Source organism: Larus michahellis, chromosome 5 (genome assembly GCF_964199755.1).
Source record: "Larus michahellis chromosome 5, bLarMic1.1, whole genome shotgun sequence".
Taxonomy (NCBI): domain Eukaryota; kingdom Metazoa; phylum Chordata; class Aves; order Charadriiformes; family Laridae; genus Larus; species Larus michahellis.
In genome coordinates this window covers 59,481,414-59,495,621 of record NC_133900.1, presented here as the reverse complement: position 1 = coordinate 59,495,621, position 14,208 = coordinate 59,481,414, and the positions used below count along the sequence as shown (strand labels likewise).

General features: G+C 40.4%; 1 protein-coding gene across 3 annotated transcripts in view; it reads left to right on the top strand.

Moving 5' to 3' along the window:
- Nucleotides 1–9,165, top strand: part of STK32B (serine/threonine kinase 32B) — a 173,505-nt gene extending 164,340 nt beyond the window's left edge. For all 3 annotated transcript variants that reach the window (XM_074589075.1, XM_074589076.1, XM_074589077.1), the window contains exon 12: nt 7,666–9,165. In XM_074589075.1, the coding sequence (XP_074445176.1) occupies nt 7,666–7,804 (139 nt within the window). In that variant the 3' untranslated portion in view covers nt 7,805–9,165. The remainder of the gene's footprint in view (nt 1–7,665) is intronic.
- The last annotated feature ends 5,043 nt before the right edge of the window (nt 9,166–14,208 follow it).

Sequence of the window (14,208 nt, the reverse complement as noted above, 5' to 3'; positions counted from 1 at the left end):
CAAATATGCCTATTCAGTTAAAAATAACCTGATCGAGATGCTTTGCTCACTTCTTTCTTCTTCTTTATTTTACCTTTTCACTAAAAAATGTAGTTGACTGAAAACCTGTCAGATGAGAACTAGTAAGCAGAATAATGGAGATACAAGAGAAAGAGTAACATTCATTTACAATTGTAAAATACTGCCTGCTTCTTCAATTTTTACAAAAATAGAACACAGCAAGAACCAATTTATAAGAGAAACCTTTAAAAATGCAGGCAGAAAATTATTAACTGTCCGTGTATCAAACTCAATTCTTATTCCCCACAGTGGCAGCCAGATGACAAGCCAAGCTGCTTATTGTCCCAGAAATCATGCTCAGTTATCAATATTTCTACAATCATTGCCTGCAATTGATGTTAAAATGATGGCAGAAAAACAATGGAGGAAGTTTTAAAAGTGGCGTATAAGATGCACATTCATATAACCCATTATTTTTGAAAAGACATGGGCACACTGCAGGACCTACATATTACTGCCGAAAAATTGCCCTGATTTTGTAGTATATGCACTTTTAGTGATATGTATGAGCTCCTATAAAGTTTAAATAAGGGATTTTACATAAGATAAAGCTTTGCGTGAGCTTGGGGAAGCGACTGTTTTTCTGGCTAAAGCATGAGAGACTGTGGGTGCCATGAACATTCTTATTCAGTGTCAAACCAAAGGAACAGAGTCTTTCTGGGGCTGCTAGGTGAGCTGATCCCGAAAACGAGCTGACATGACCAACACTGTTAGCTTTCACCTGTCTACCACCTACTTACCACTGAACGCTCATTATTTAGGCCGGAGAGGTAAACCAAAATATATGGCTTCTCATGATGGTTATGCAGAAATGTAAAGTGCAAGCTACCCCGCAGCTTTCTGTTTATACTTTCTATCACACTCCAGGTTACCAATACCAAAGGTGATGTTGGACTTTGAGGTGACAGTGTGAGTCCTTTCGAGCCTTCACAGTCCAAATCCTTCTGTTCTTTCTCAGAACAAGTTTCGCTGCATAAAACCACTCCAAAATGTGAGGAACACGGGGATATACTTTGTACTTGTTCCACGAGGAGGAAATACGCAAGTCTTATTGCCACAGTTAGACTCCAAAGTCCCATTAAGTCTTTCTTTTCACACGTTTTGACTGGAAATAAAGAAGATGGGTGGGGATATAGTTTGTGGAGCTCTAGAGCACCACAAATTTATCAAATTGTTTGGGTTGAAAGTTCTGTCTTTGTTTTGTGTGTAACCAAGCAGGGAATCCAGTTCTGATGAGGGATACAGCCAGCCACTAACCATCTCCATTTCTTTAGTAAGCAAATTCTGGACCACTTAGTAAAACAGTGCTTAGTTATCATCGAGACAGATTAGTTGTGTTCAGGGACAGGCAGTGGTGGGGTGGGAAGAGTTAAAGCATCACTACCTTGAGGAAGCGGTCATGTTGACCATGTCTGATTCGTTCACCCAGGCAATTTTTTGCCTGTGTTTGTATAAAAATTTTGATGCATCACTACCACATTGAACAAAAAGTTAAACTAAAGTCAAATAGTAGACAACAGCAGTGGGCACCAAACTGACGCCTTGCCTGCCCTCAGTGCCAAGATGCCTCACTCCAGTGTTGGCTATCTACAACTAACCACTGTCTTGGCTAGACATGCTGGGTATTCCCAACTCTGCAAGCACCCCTGGGAGATATTGCTACAGTAGGGCTCGTCATACTTTACAGAATCCACCTTTATGGCATTATAATACTCTGTAAAAATTATTTTCAGTTTGTCTGGAAGTTTTACAACTTCAGCATCTCCAGCAATTTTAGTTATATGGCATAACTTCCGCATTTCTATTTTACATGAGCACTACGTAACAAAACTATGCCTACGTCTGTCACTTTCTGGCTTTTTCTAACTCCTTTACAAAATTTCATTGCAACATCTTTTCTATTGAGAATGAAAAGGTTTTAGTGCAGTATTTTGAGAGAATACTATCTTTCAGAGAGACCATGTCTATCAACTGATTTTCTAAAAACACGGTATTTGGACATAAGGCTCTTTGTTGGTTTTCTGAAATTCCCCTTGTAACTTCTGTATCTGTGCTCCAGTAGACAAACCACAGTGACATGCACAGAGACGTGTAGCTGAAATAGTTCCTTTCTGAGCACAGCCATTCCCCATGACAGATCAGTTATTTTTTTCTCCTGATTCAGACATGTTCATAATTAGCCTTCTAGCAAGGCCATCTGGACAAGACATCAGCATTACTTATGTGTAGCTGCTAAATCATAGAACTGAGGTGGGTTTCTAACTATTTAGCAAGCTGTCCCCCAGGATTCATGAGTTTGAAAAGCTTGCATAGACGTGCCTGGTCTGTTCTGACCTCAGACGCCTTTCCTTGTGAAGAATAACTGGGATAAATGTTACACAGATTTATCTACTCCTCAGAGCTTCTTTCAAGGGATGTAAAAGTTTTCATGAACAGAACATTTTTCCTGTAATAAAACTACAGTCTTATTATGCCCACCTTTTCCCCAAACCATAAGCAAAAGCATATCTTCTTCTCCAGCAAAGTGTTTGAAATACCAATAGGCCAAGGTAAAATGCTGAATCTAGAAATGGAAAAAATAAATTCCACTGCCCACTCAGACCATTTTCATTCCTCCCCACCCACCGGGTTTGCAACATTGGCAAACTCAGTTGCAAATTTTCTGCCATAAAAAGAGAGTCTTGTAGGACCTGGTACGTGTGGAAGTCTCGGAAGAGTGGTAGTTTTGCCTGGTTTGAATTCTCTTTTTGTGAGTAGAAATTCTGTTGATGGTTGCCGAGTGTGTGCCCACTGTTTGAAACATCTCGCATTTCTGAGGCTTCAGTTTCACACTGGCCCATTGGTGGGTACCTCAGCTGCACAAAGGTGTTTTCGTGCGCCGAGGTCTTGCCTGGCCAGAACAAACAAGCAAGAGTGACAGGCAGCATAACAGCCTCATACAGCTTTCAAACAGAGCAGCTACATTTTGTAAACCTGACAACACTGGTCTATATCGCTATAGGGTTTTTTGGACCAACAATTTTTCCCTGTCCTTTGAATGCCCTTCCACTGACAAATATCTGATTCAAGATCCAGCATTGGAAATCAATGCTGCAGGAACTCTACTATAATATCTGAGTATCAAGATAATAAGAATCTTAAAAACCTTTCCACACCTCACACAGACACTTTCTCTTTACCAGAAATACTGATGAAGCCCAAGACTTGACTGAAGGCTGTTACTTTTCTTGATGCATTTTTGTGGCTGGTACAGCCTCTTTCTTCCTCGCTGCTGCGGAGGAGGTTGTTCAAGGCTCAGTGTCACACACTATCAGTATTGCATGGATCAGTGGTGAAGGGAAGGAAAACTCAGCTTATCTCTTTTTTGGTTCAGCAGAACCACTCTTAATTTCTAGCACAACTGCCTCTGAGGCCACTTATGTATTTGTACAGCACTGTCATAGAATAAATGTGATAGACACAGTTCAAACTCATTTTCATCCTCTCTTCCCTGCAGGTTTTTTTTTTTTCCCATATGACTATCCACTAGAACCACTTGTTCACTTTTTTCATCTGCAGCTGGCCATTTTACCATTTATTCTCAGTCAATAGCACTCAGCAAAAGGAACAGCTACCTGGTTCAGATCCACAACTATGTCCCCATCAAGCCATTCATTCTCCCTGAGCCTTTATCAAGTTATCACAGCCTGTGGCTGCATCAGCTTGAAGGCAAGATAAGTCATTCACTGGAAAGCAGTTTCCTACAAATGATTTATTGCACTAGTGCCATTTTTAAACAGAATGGCCCAGACTGCATTTATTTTGCCATGATTACAGGAACCGTGTCAAGGTACCCATGTTTTTGAAAAGCTGAGGAGATCTGATGGAAAAGTGCTCCAGCTCTGGCACCAAGGAATCAAGAATGCACAAATAAATTTCACTTCCGCAAGTCTCCTAACATTTTAGCTGAAGAAACTGCTTGTTCACACACAGCTGCTCTGGTGAGATTTGTTTAGGTCTTGACCTGAGCCTATTTGCAGTTTGGAGCTAGACTGAAATACAGACCAATTGCCTTATTTTATTTTTGCTGAAATTGCAGTGGTTTGGGAGGAGGCCTTAGCCTCTTAGCAAATCTGAAAATTTGACTGTGGTGTTGAATCTGCAACTTTTTATCCTTTTTCATTGAACTTACCCTACTAAGCAGCCTAAAGACAAAGTTTCAATATTTTGGTTCATCTAGTGAACAAAGCTGAGCTGCAAGCTCTTCCCTGGTGGTCCCCAAGTTTGCTGCTGGATCTCATTAGTTGTTTGTGATTTTCACTCTGGCCTGCCATAGTTGTCGCAGTCTTTTTTTGCTTCAGTACTATATATTTTCCATGCTAGCTTTTGGCTAGTCTGCTCTCTTCGCTTTTGTACTTTTATATATTCAATAGTGCATATACGCATAATTACATATGTAGCATAATTACATTTTGCTTGATTACATATGCTACCTTCTTTTCTTAATCACCACAGGCACCGGACTCTAATTCCACTTTTCATTCAGGCCTGCGAGGCACAGAGCAGTACTTAGAGGCACAAAGCTCTCAGCCGCCATCGTTCTCGGCAGCAGCTGCCTCAGCATCTGATGCGCAACTGCAAGCAAAGTGCCATGTTGCTTGGCACGTTCCCGCTCATTGCATCCTTTGCCCAATCGAGAGCCGCAAGTACGAGCCTATACATGCTCTGTCACCAGTTTATCTAAAAAAAAATCTCCTCCAGGCACGGGTTTGATAAGAACACACGGTTTCCAGGCATGGCTTTGATGTTGTTTTTGTTTCTATTTCTTAGCCACAACTTATCCAGCTCAGATTTATGACTAGCTCCAAACCATGTGAGATTTCTGTGCAAATATAATTCCCCCTTTAGCTTCACCCCCCTACATTGTTTCCACTTGTCAAGAGAGAAGTTGAGGCACAGAAAAGGGCTGTAATTTGCCCAAAAGGTGGCAGAGGTAGAAACAGGATCAGCATCTCCTGATTCTTAGTCCAATTCCCCAGCCCCCAGGGCACAGTAGTAAGTAGGTGTTAGCATGCTCATTACAGCGCCTGAATAAAGTGATCGACAAATTATTAAACATTTAAATAACAGCTAAATTTCTACTACATCATCAGGTTAATAACCTATTGTTTATTTTGACAAATATGGGTAGTGAATCTGGATACGGAAACAGAAAATGTCTGAAAAGGGAATACAATGAGGCACTGCTAAAACAATGTATTTCTTCAGCACTTCCAAACCCCCAAAATCTAATTATGGTTCAATAATAGACCTGGGGAGTAGGGACAGGATACAAGAAAATAAATGGAGATCAACAATAGAAACTACCTCTGTAAAGAGTAAGAAGTTCAAGGCTGGTCAGTGGTACCTTCTGAACTCAGCATGGGCTTCATTTCTCTCCTTTCCCGCTGTCCTCCTTACATGCTGCCTTTGTGCCAGTCTGAGTGGCTTGAAAAAAAAATAATTGGTGTTTTCCTGCTTTATGCTGTTATTGAGACTTTGTATTTCCCCATTAATTTTAGCAGTACAGTAAATGCCTTCTTTTTCAGCTTTTTATGAACCCAGTAAATATTAAATGAATTCAGGGTGAAAGCACTTGCGCGTCTTAGACAAACGCAATGATTTCTCAGATCTCCACAGGGCCACAATTTGTCTCACTCCACTATCTAGCCATTTGCACAGATCTGCAAACCACAGTTTGCAAGATGAGTTTCCAAGTACTGTAGCCTTTTCTGTTGATGCCTACAAACACTTTAGTCTCATATGGGCCAGTAGCTCAGACCCTAAGACAGTTCAAGACTTTGTCTGATTCAATTACTCTCATGGTAGTCCCCTGGATCTCTTTTGAAGCCCTTATCAGAAAAAAAAAAAAAAAAAGCCATCACATTTGCTGTCTTCCATTCCTTGGTGCCAAGACAGTTTCAACAGTAAGTTACATACTCCATTCAGCTGTGCAGAAATTATATATTTCAATTTTCTTAGAGCCCTTGGGTGAAAATTCACTGTCTTGATGATTTGTCAACATTCATTTGAATGACTGGTTCTCAAGCTGTTTGACTGATGGCTTAACTGGAGATGATGGACAAATTTCTCATAAAGAAAGGAATGTCCCTAAGCTCATTTCTCATGGACGTTGGTGAAGAAAATTCATTGGCTTTTCAGACAGGGACTCATATTTATTGAGCTTTCCTCTAATATCTCAGTCCTCCATTGGCCTGTAGAGACACTGGTAGTCTTATTTCTGGTGCACTTGAAAAAATTACTATTAGGGTAAATGCTTTTAGCAATTTGTTCCTCTAGTCTGTTTTTTCAGTCTGCCTTAAAGTTTTTTTATTTAATGTGCCAGTGTTTGTGCTCTTCTAAATTTAACCTATTTGGTTAAAACAGTGTTTTCATTATTTTTACTTTAAATAGCCTCCTTTCTTCCTCTTTTTATCTATGACAGATATTTCATGTCCTTTCACATTCTCTTCTGAGTTTTCAGTATGGTGTCTCTGTAGTCTTTATGCCACCTGGAAGTATTTTACCCTTTTAAACTGTCCCTTTACATTTCATTTTTGCATGCTTTTCCATTATTGAGTATTTTCTACATATTCAATGTTACTTGCAAATTTTTTTTGGAGTATATCATATACATATCACTTATGATCACTGTAACAAAGAGTTCTTCCATAATGTTTCTGGTGCCAACTCTTGCTGCCTTTTTCAAGAATACATCAACAGCTGTTTCTCATTTTGAGAAAACAGTCAGAGAAAAATTCCTCCAAAAAGAGCAGCTGTTCATGTTTGCAAAAAAAATCGGTCTCTACTTCATAGCTTCATCATGAGTCTTTACAGCCTTCTTGAAAGTACTTACACTGTGTCTGTATCTGGAGGAAAACACTGAGTATCACCTGAATCACAGTAAAATCACAGAAGTTTATACCGGTGTTGGGCAGAAATGGTGAGAAGCTTGATGATAAAATGATTGGTGGGGACTGCAGGTGCTACTAGGGCTGTTGCTGTTCTCTGGAAAATGATGTTAAAAGAAGATGACTTTGCAGTCTCTAAACAGTGTAGGATTTTGTTGTTGTTGTTTTTTTTCTTTGAAACCACCTAGGAGGGTCTGACAACGTATGAAGTAGTAACAAGAGAAATACTGAATATACTTTCAGCTCATGTTTTTTTCTCTTGTACTGATGGAGGTTACTGATAGTTTTGTAGGAGAGCAGAGGGGAGCAGCTGCTTTGCTGCTGTTGTGTGTCCAGTCAACAACTCCCATCAGCCTTGAGCTACCTGGAGGTTTTGTCAAGTTACGGTCTGAGCAGAGGTGCTAAAGCCAGAGAAAGCATTCTCTTCTGCTGACTATTTATGATAGGCTTTAATGGGAGCAGTGTTTGACCAAAACCCAGCTGCACATACTTAGGAGGAAGCAATCACTGGCATTTAGAAGACATGGCGGCTCAAGGAGTTAATAGAGATCGAATGGTGCAGGGATTTGTTTTTATACGCAGGTGTACGTGGCTATCCCCAGGCTGGGCCACGGCTGTCATTCCAGTACAGTTGTCTGCACATGATAGCTACATCAATGTTTTTAACCTTTGGCAGATTAAGAAGGCAGCAGGATCAAAGCGGACAGACTTCCAGCATGGACAGCAGAGCGTCCCTTCAGAGCCATGAGAAACTCCAGGATGGACGTAACAACAATTTACTGGGACACGGCTGCACAAGAGGCTGCAGCAGCTAGTGAGCCACGGCCCCGCACACGCTGCCACCCTGGCAGGGGGAGGAAAGGTGCTCTCTGCTCATGCCTTCTCTGTCATCTCTCGGATCCCGGGACATCTAACTCCTCCAAAAGCAGGATCCCCAGCCAAGGACAAAACCCACAGAGCACACCGGCTGATACTTTCCACGTGGGACCTTGCTCTTCTTTTTACTCTGCCACTGGAAAAATGATCATCCGCAACACAATACAGTTTTATAAGTAAGTGTGACTTTCCTTTTCAAAATCCTGGAAGAAAACTTGAAACTATTCATTACGCAGCCTCTCAAAGATTGCCACGTTTCTGGCTACTTGCAAGAGACAAAGTTGTATTGAGGCCAGCTTTATCTTGAAGGCTTTACTTTACCCTCTCTGTCTCCATTAATTAAAATTGTCCTGTTTGGAATTTTGTGAAACTGCTGGACACAGCTGTTTCTGAGTACCTGCTGTTGAGTTTATAACAGATGTATATGATGTAAATACGTGAATGTAGTGTCAAATAGGCCAAACACTGAACAATTTCATTTAAATACCTGAAGCTCGTTGGAAAAGTTGCAGCGTGAATGTATTCACATTGTTCTTTAACTTCATGCATTCTGCTTTGTAATAAAAGATGTGACCCTGGCCAAGTCAAAGTTTTGCTAGTGACTTTAGTGGATGCAGGATCAGACACGTTAGTAGTGTGTGATAACCACGACAAAGAAAGACTTTTTTATTTGTAACAATAGGCTGACTGAGCCAGAGTTGAAAAGCAGCTCAGTAAGGAGAGCTACAAACATCCAGACTTTGTTCAGATCCATAGTTAGATGTCATAAAATGTGAAGAAGTTACATGCGTCTCTGTTTTCATGGATCTGTTCTGGATGAGAACCATCTTGAATAGAAAGAAACACAGTTTATCCAAAGTATTGCTGACATGAAAGACCTTTTTTTTAAGCAACGTCCACAATTCTAAATATTTATGGTATTCTACAACTTGTACATCCACATTTTTATAATAAATGCATGCTTGTTCTGTCCTATTGTGCTTTTATTTTTTAAGCGTTACCATCCGTAAACAAATTTAATTTCAACTTTTTAAAACAAATAAGTTAGGCTTTTGGAAGTGAAAAACGTTTTGTTTGTAATAATCTATTTTTACTGTATTGTTTCCATTCTGTCTTTTACAAAAGAAAGTTCTTTGTAATTGAATCTATTTTAAAATTTGGTTCCACATTATATGTAATTTTTGTCATGAATTTTTCATAAAATACAGATTTTTATTGCTCCATGAAATGATATGGTGTTCCTATCAACAACAGAGCAGTTTACAAATGTGTACTAAGGTAAAATATTTACTTCTGTCATGAGTGTGGTCTACCTGGTTAATTTGGGCATGGAATGAAAAAATCATAGGATCCAGCAAAGGAGCAGAGTTTCTCTGGTCACGAGAGGACAGATTTCACTGCCCAGAATAAACTATTTCATGCCCATCCCTTCTTATAATGACTTTTTTATTTTTTGCTTAATATTGTTTCACTTGGGAAGGACCAAAGTGGATAACATTTCACATAATTTCTGGAAACACCAATTGTTCTGTTCCAGTCAAAATGTAGTAGGATCTTGGATCTTGATCCTGGAAAGAAATGAAAGGTTTTATTTACTTGGATAATCCTACAAAAATTAATGATACTGCTCGTAAGTAAATGCTTACAGGATCCATGATGTATCAGCTAATATAGATTAGAACCATGCAGTTTGTGTAAGCAGGGCCAGTGATTTATTAAGTTTTTCCATGTAAAATTTCCCAATTAGAAAAACACTTGGGAAAAAAGAAGCAAAGACGCATTTGCTTTTTTTCTATGATTACAGTTGTTTTGAGCAAGAAGAGTTATTGTGAGTGATCTTGTACATGAGCTACATAGGATGCAACTATAGTAGCACCTAAATTCAGGCTGGGAAGGCATTTTTTGATTTAATGTCTCAACCTGACAGCCCTACTGCATTTTGGTTCATACTGTGGCACCCAAATCAGACTCATTTTAGAGAATACAAAAACAGAAGATGTGCTCCAAGAGAGCACTTCATGCCATCCGCCCAGCCTTGGGCTTGTAGACCACAGGAACAGGAGGGAACAAATCTGAAATCAAACTTCCCCAAATGTGCCTCGTGGATGTCAGGTCTGCACCGCCGACCGCTCTGCTTCGCAGAGCCCCTGGTGTCGGGCTGCACTGCCTGCTAATGCACACGCAGCCACCCAGAAGCCTGGCTTTATAGAATGAAAAGTTTATTGAAGGAAAGAGCCACAGCCTTTACAGTCCAAGAAGTTCATCAGTGACCGTATTAAAAATCGGAGGGGGCGGAAGGGGGGTCCTGCAGATAGAATTTAATAAGCAGCAGGATTCTACCAAACATTTGCAGTCTGATATGGCTGGGTGTCTTTGCCAGTGCTTTACTAAGCTGTTTTTGAGAGAAGCCTGGTTATTCGATAGATGTCATCTACTTAAATATGTTTGCAGAGTATTGTGCATGAATGCAAGCTCACTCAGACACTTTAATTTCACGCTTGTTGCCACACGGTCATTTCTCAAACAACTCTACTGCTTGCAAAAAAAGGGAATCATGGCACCAATCAGCATTATCCAGAGTCCATGGCACTTCCACTGACTGCAAGCTGAACCTTATGCCGCATAAAATTATCTTTGTCAACTATTACACAGCTCAGAGAATACCCTCAGCTATACTGTGGAGACCCAATATAGAATCATAGAATAGTTCGGGTTGGAAGGGATCTTTAAAGGTCACCTCGTCCAACCCCCCCAAGCAATAAGCAGGGACTCCTTCAACTAGATCAGGTTGCTCAGAGCCCCGTCCAACCTGACCTTGGATGTTTCCAGGAATGGGGCATCTACCACCTCTCTGGGGAACCTGTGCTCTTAGTTCATCTTCCCTTTCGACCAACACAGCTGTAAGGAACCGGCCTGTCATGGCAAGCCCTGAGAATGGTGCAGAAGAAGAAGATTCTTCTTCTTTCTGTGTCATTCTGTACAGCATGCGCTTTGTGAGGACAGAACAAGTACTACAAGAAAAGTCACACAGCCTGGGAAGAAGCCTGAGAAGTGTTTGGCTGGGACTTGTCTCCCCTAGCTTTAGACATAGGAAAAACGTACACATCTGCAGCTGAATTAGCCAGATCCAGGCTCAAAAATAAAGAGGAGGAAAAAAAAGAAAAGATGCTTTTACGATGTGGTGCACTTGCTCTGTCTCGACTGTCTCTTTTAGCAGATGGTTCTCCCTTTAGCTCTGCCTCCATAGAGTGTAATGTCAGCGTACGCAGCTCAGATGTGGACATGCACATTGTGCACTGACATTTAGTCAGATGAATCTTGTTTGTGATGGCACAGACAATTTGTGGAGATGCAGTCTTATCCTTATGAAAAAAAGGGAAGATTTCTGATCACTTCAACAGGAGGAAGAGCTGTTAACAGTTTTTATCCTTAAGTGCAAATGTGGTATTAGAGGGCTGGAAAATTACACAAAAATAGACTGTTGCAATGAATACTGACGTGCTTTCCAACAGAAATGAAAACAGGGAAGGCGACCTAAATAAGACGTAGAAGGTTTTTACAAAATACTCAGTGAGATGGAAGAGAAAAAGAAAGCGGGGCAGCCATAAACCCAAAAGAAACTCCCTGGGACTCATTTATTCTATACAGCTTTATTGCCTTGCAAAAGCAGCCAGTGATCTTAACTCCCAAAGCCTCATCTGGTTTCTCCAAGTCATTTCAAGGGTAAAATATTTTTTCTCATTTCTGTTCCAGGGAAGAGGGAAGGAAGTCTAACACAGCTGGAAACGCAGTTTGCTGCTACAACGTTTTATTGCAATGCCACTTGCTCTGTGGTGTTACAGTTCTGATCACACATGCACAATCCCACAGCATCACTCCACGCTAAGCTCTGCCAGACTCACCTTCTGTTCAAGTTTGCTCCTTCTACACTGCGTATTAAACACTGGCACCGTACTGTAAATGTTTAATTACCAACTGTCATAAAATACAAATGGCTCCTTTCGTCTGTAGTCTTGACAAATATGATTAATGAAACATTTCCAAAAGTTTTTCGGGTAGATTTCGGGGGAGGACAGGGGGTGGTGGTGGTTGTTATAGATCTTGGCACACTATTCAAAATGACATCAAAGTACATAATAGAGGAAATGCTAGGCACCAATCCACCCATCCATTCTGTTCATTTAGATGTTTTCTGCTTGCAGAAATATGTGATCACAATTTCAAACTGATTTCTGACAGTTTAAACTAAACCTAAATATTGGTGTATTGGCATGTACTGAGGAACTGTGGTTGGCTGAATGAAAGCCAAAGCATTTTTCTGTTTTCCAGTTGGGCAGTTATGCCAACACTTCTGCTATGGAGAAAAGTGTCTGCCAACATAGGAGAAGCTTAGAGGTTTTGGGCAGGTACATTTACAGTTTTGGTGGGAGTCGGAAAGCAAGTAGATATTCAAAGTGCATTTAATTAAAAACCCACAGGTATCCTCTTGAACCTCCACTGCTCTAGCACCTGCCTCAAGAGGAGACCTGGAATAAACCACTGTCCTGCAAACGTTCCCCATTATTTCTATATCTGGCCCAGATTTCATCCGTGGCTAAATAAGTTCATCTGTGCAGTCTCTGAATAAGAAGCGAGCGAAGGCAAGAGCCCACCTGCTTGCAGTGCTGGGCTGCTCAGACTCTGCCTTCTTGTACAGCAAAAGGAACAATGACTTATAGCAGCCGCTGGAGCCAAAGTCATCAGTCCTGCTAGGAAAAGCAGAAATTATTTTTTCCTACACAGCAGTTGCAGTTCAGCCCCTTAGGACGTGCTGCCAAAAGGCCCCATGGTAAATCTTGAATGAGGAATAATGTAAAGCTTTTATGGATCCTTCTGGTGCCACGCAAAAACCTCCATGATAGATTGGTGTGATTTTTAAACAAGAGCTTTGCAGTTCTTCTTCTGGAGAGCGTACTAGTAGCTAAATAATTTCCTACGCGTATTGTGCTTAATCATCTTCGCTTCCATCAGAGTAGTTACTTCTGTTTATCTGTATTTTAATGATCGGATCATCCACTCTCTGGCCAGCAGGGAAAAATGTTTTGATATTTTTAGCATTCGTTTAGCAATGCAAATTAGCTTGCTATAATCGTGTTTGTGAGAAAACACACAGTACAATCAGGACCTTAATAATGACTGATATTAGCTATGCTCTATACATCAATGAACTTGGCTCTGAGTCACAAACTCCCTTTTTCTGTAATTTTTAATTGAGAAGGAGGAATGTGTCTAATAAATTAAGAGTATTTTTTACAACATAGCCAAACAGTCCTCATGAGTCCTCCTCCCAGAGACTCAAAATCATAACACAGGGCAGAAAGCTTCATTGCTCGACGTTTAGCGTCTTAAGTCAGTTATAAACAACAAAGCAAGCATATCAAAGCCTCTGTAGATTTCAATACCCATTAAGAAAAATACAACTGAGAAGAACCCTAAAATCCAAATCCTTTTAAAATGTATGTCCATGAACACAGTATTACGTAAAATCAGTGCCCTTTGAATGGAATTACCTGAATAGATTTAGTTATAGACTTTTTCATGGGCAAAAATATGTTGGAACTAGCAGTCTGGAGATTTTTTTTTTTTACATTTTCACTGTTTTGATGTGTACTATATTACATTCCTGGAATTTTCCCACAGTGATTATTTTGTACTCGAAAAGTCCCTCTCAGAAGAGTATTATACAATTTAATTAGTAGTTATAACTTTACTATATGAATCTATAGCAAGGATAATATTCTCCAGTCAACGTGCTAAGATATTGAGGCAATTTCAGTGTGGTTAACTAGTAATGAAGGAATGCTTTAAGTCTTGAGCCCTATCACAACAGACACATTAAGGTAAATCAGTCAGATACCACCGCAAGGAATTTACGGTTTGAACTACCTTTTTCAGATATAACTTGAAGCCAGAGATAAACTGGAGAAAGCATTCAGGGAAGCAGGTAACAGTGAAATCAACTTATTAAATGTAATGAGGAACCATATAATGCAGATTTATGGATTTTTTTTCTGCATTAAATTATATGCAACATCTCCTTTAAGGCCATAAATTTCCCATTTATAGTTGAAAGCCCAGGCTATATAATCTTGGAGAGTAGGGAAAGGGCCGAGGGAGTGGAGCAAGGGCAGAGCTGGCTGCAGTGACACCGGTGGAGGTCACCAGTGCCTTGTCCTCTGCCCAGCCCAGGCCAGTGAAAGCACAAGGGGCTGGTTCCACTGAGCCGAAAATCTCTGCCACTGCAGAATCAAACCAGAGAGAGCTGTGTAGAATTGAAATGACGAAGTATGCAATGAGGATGAGA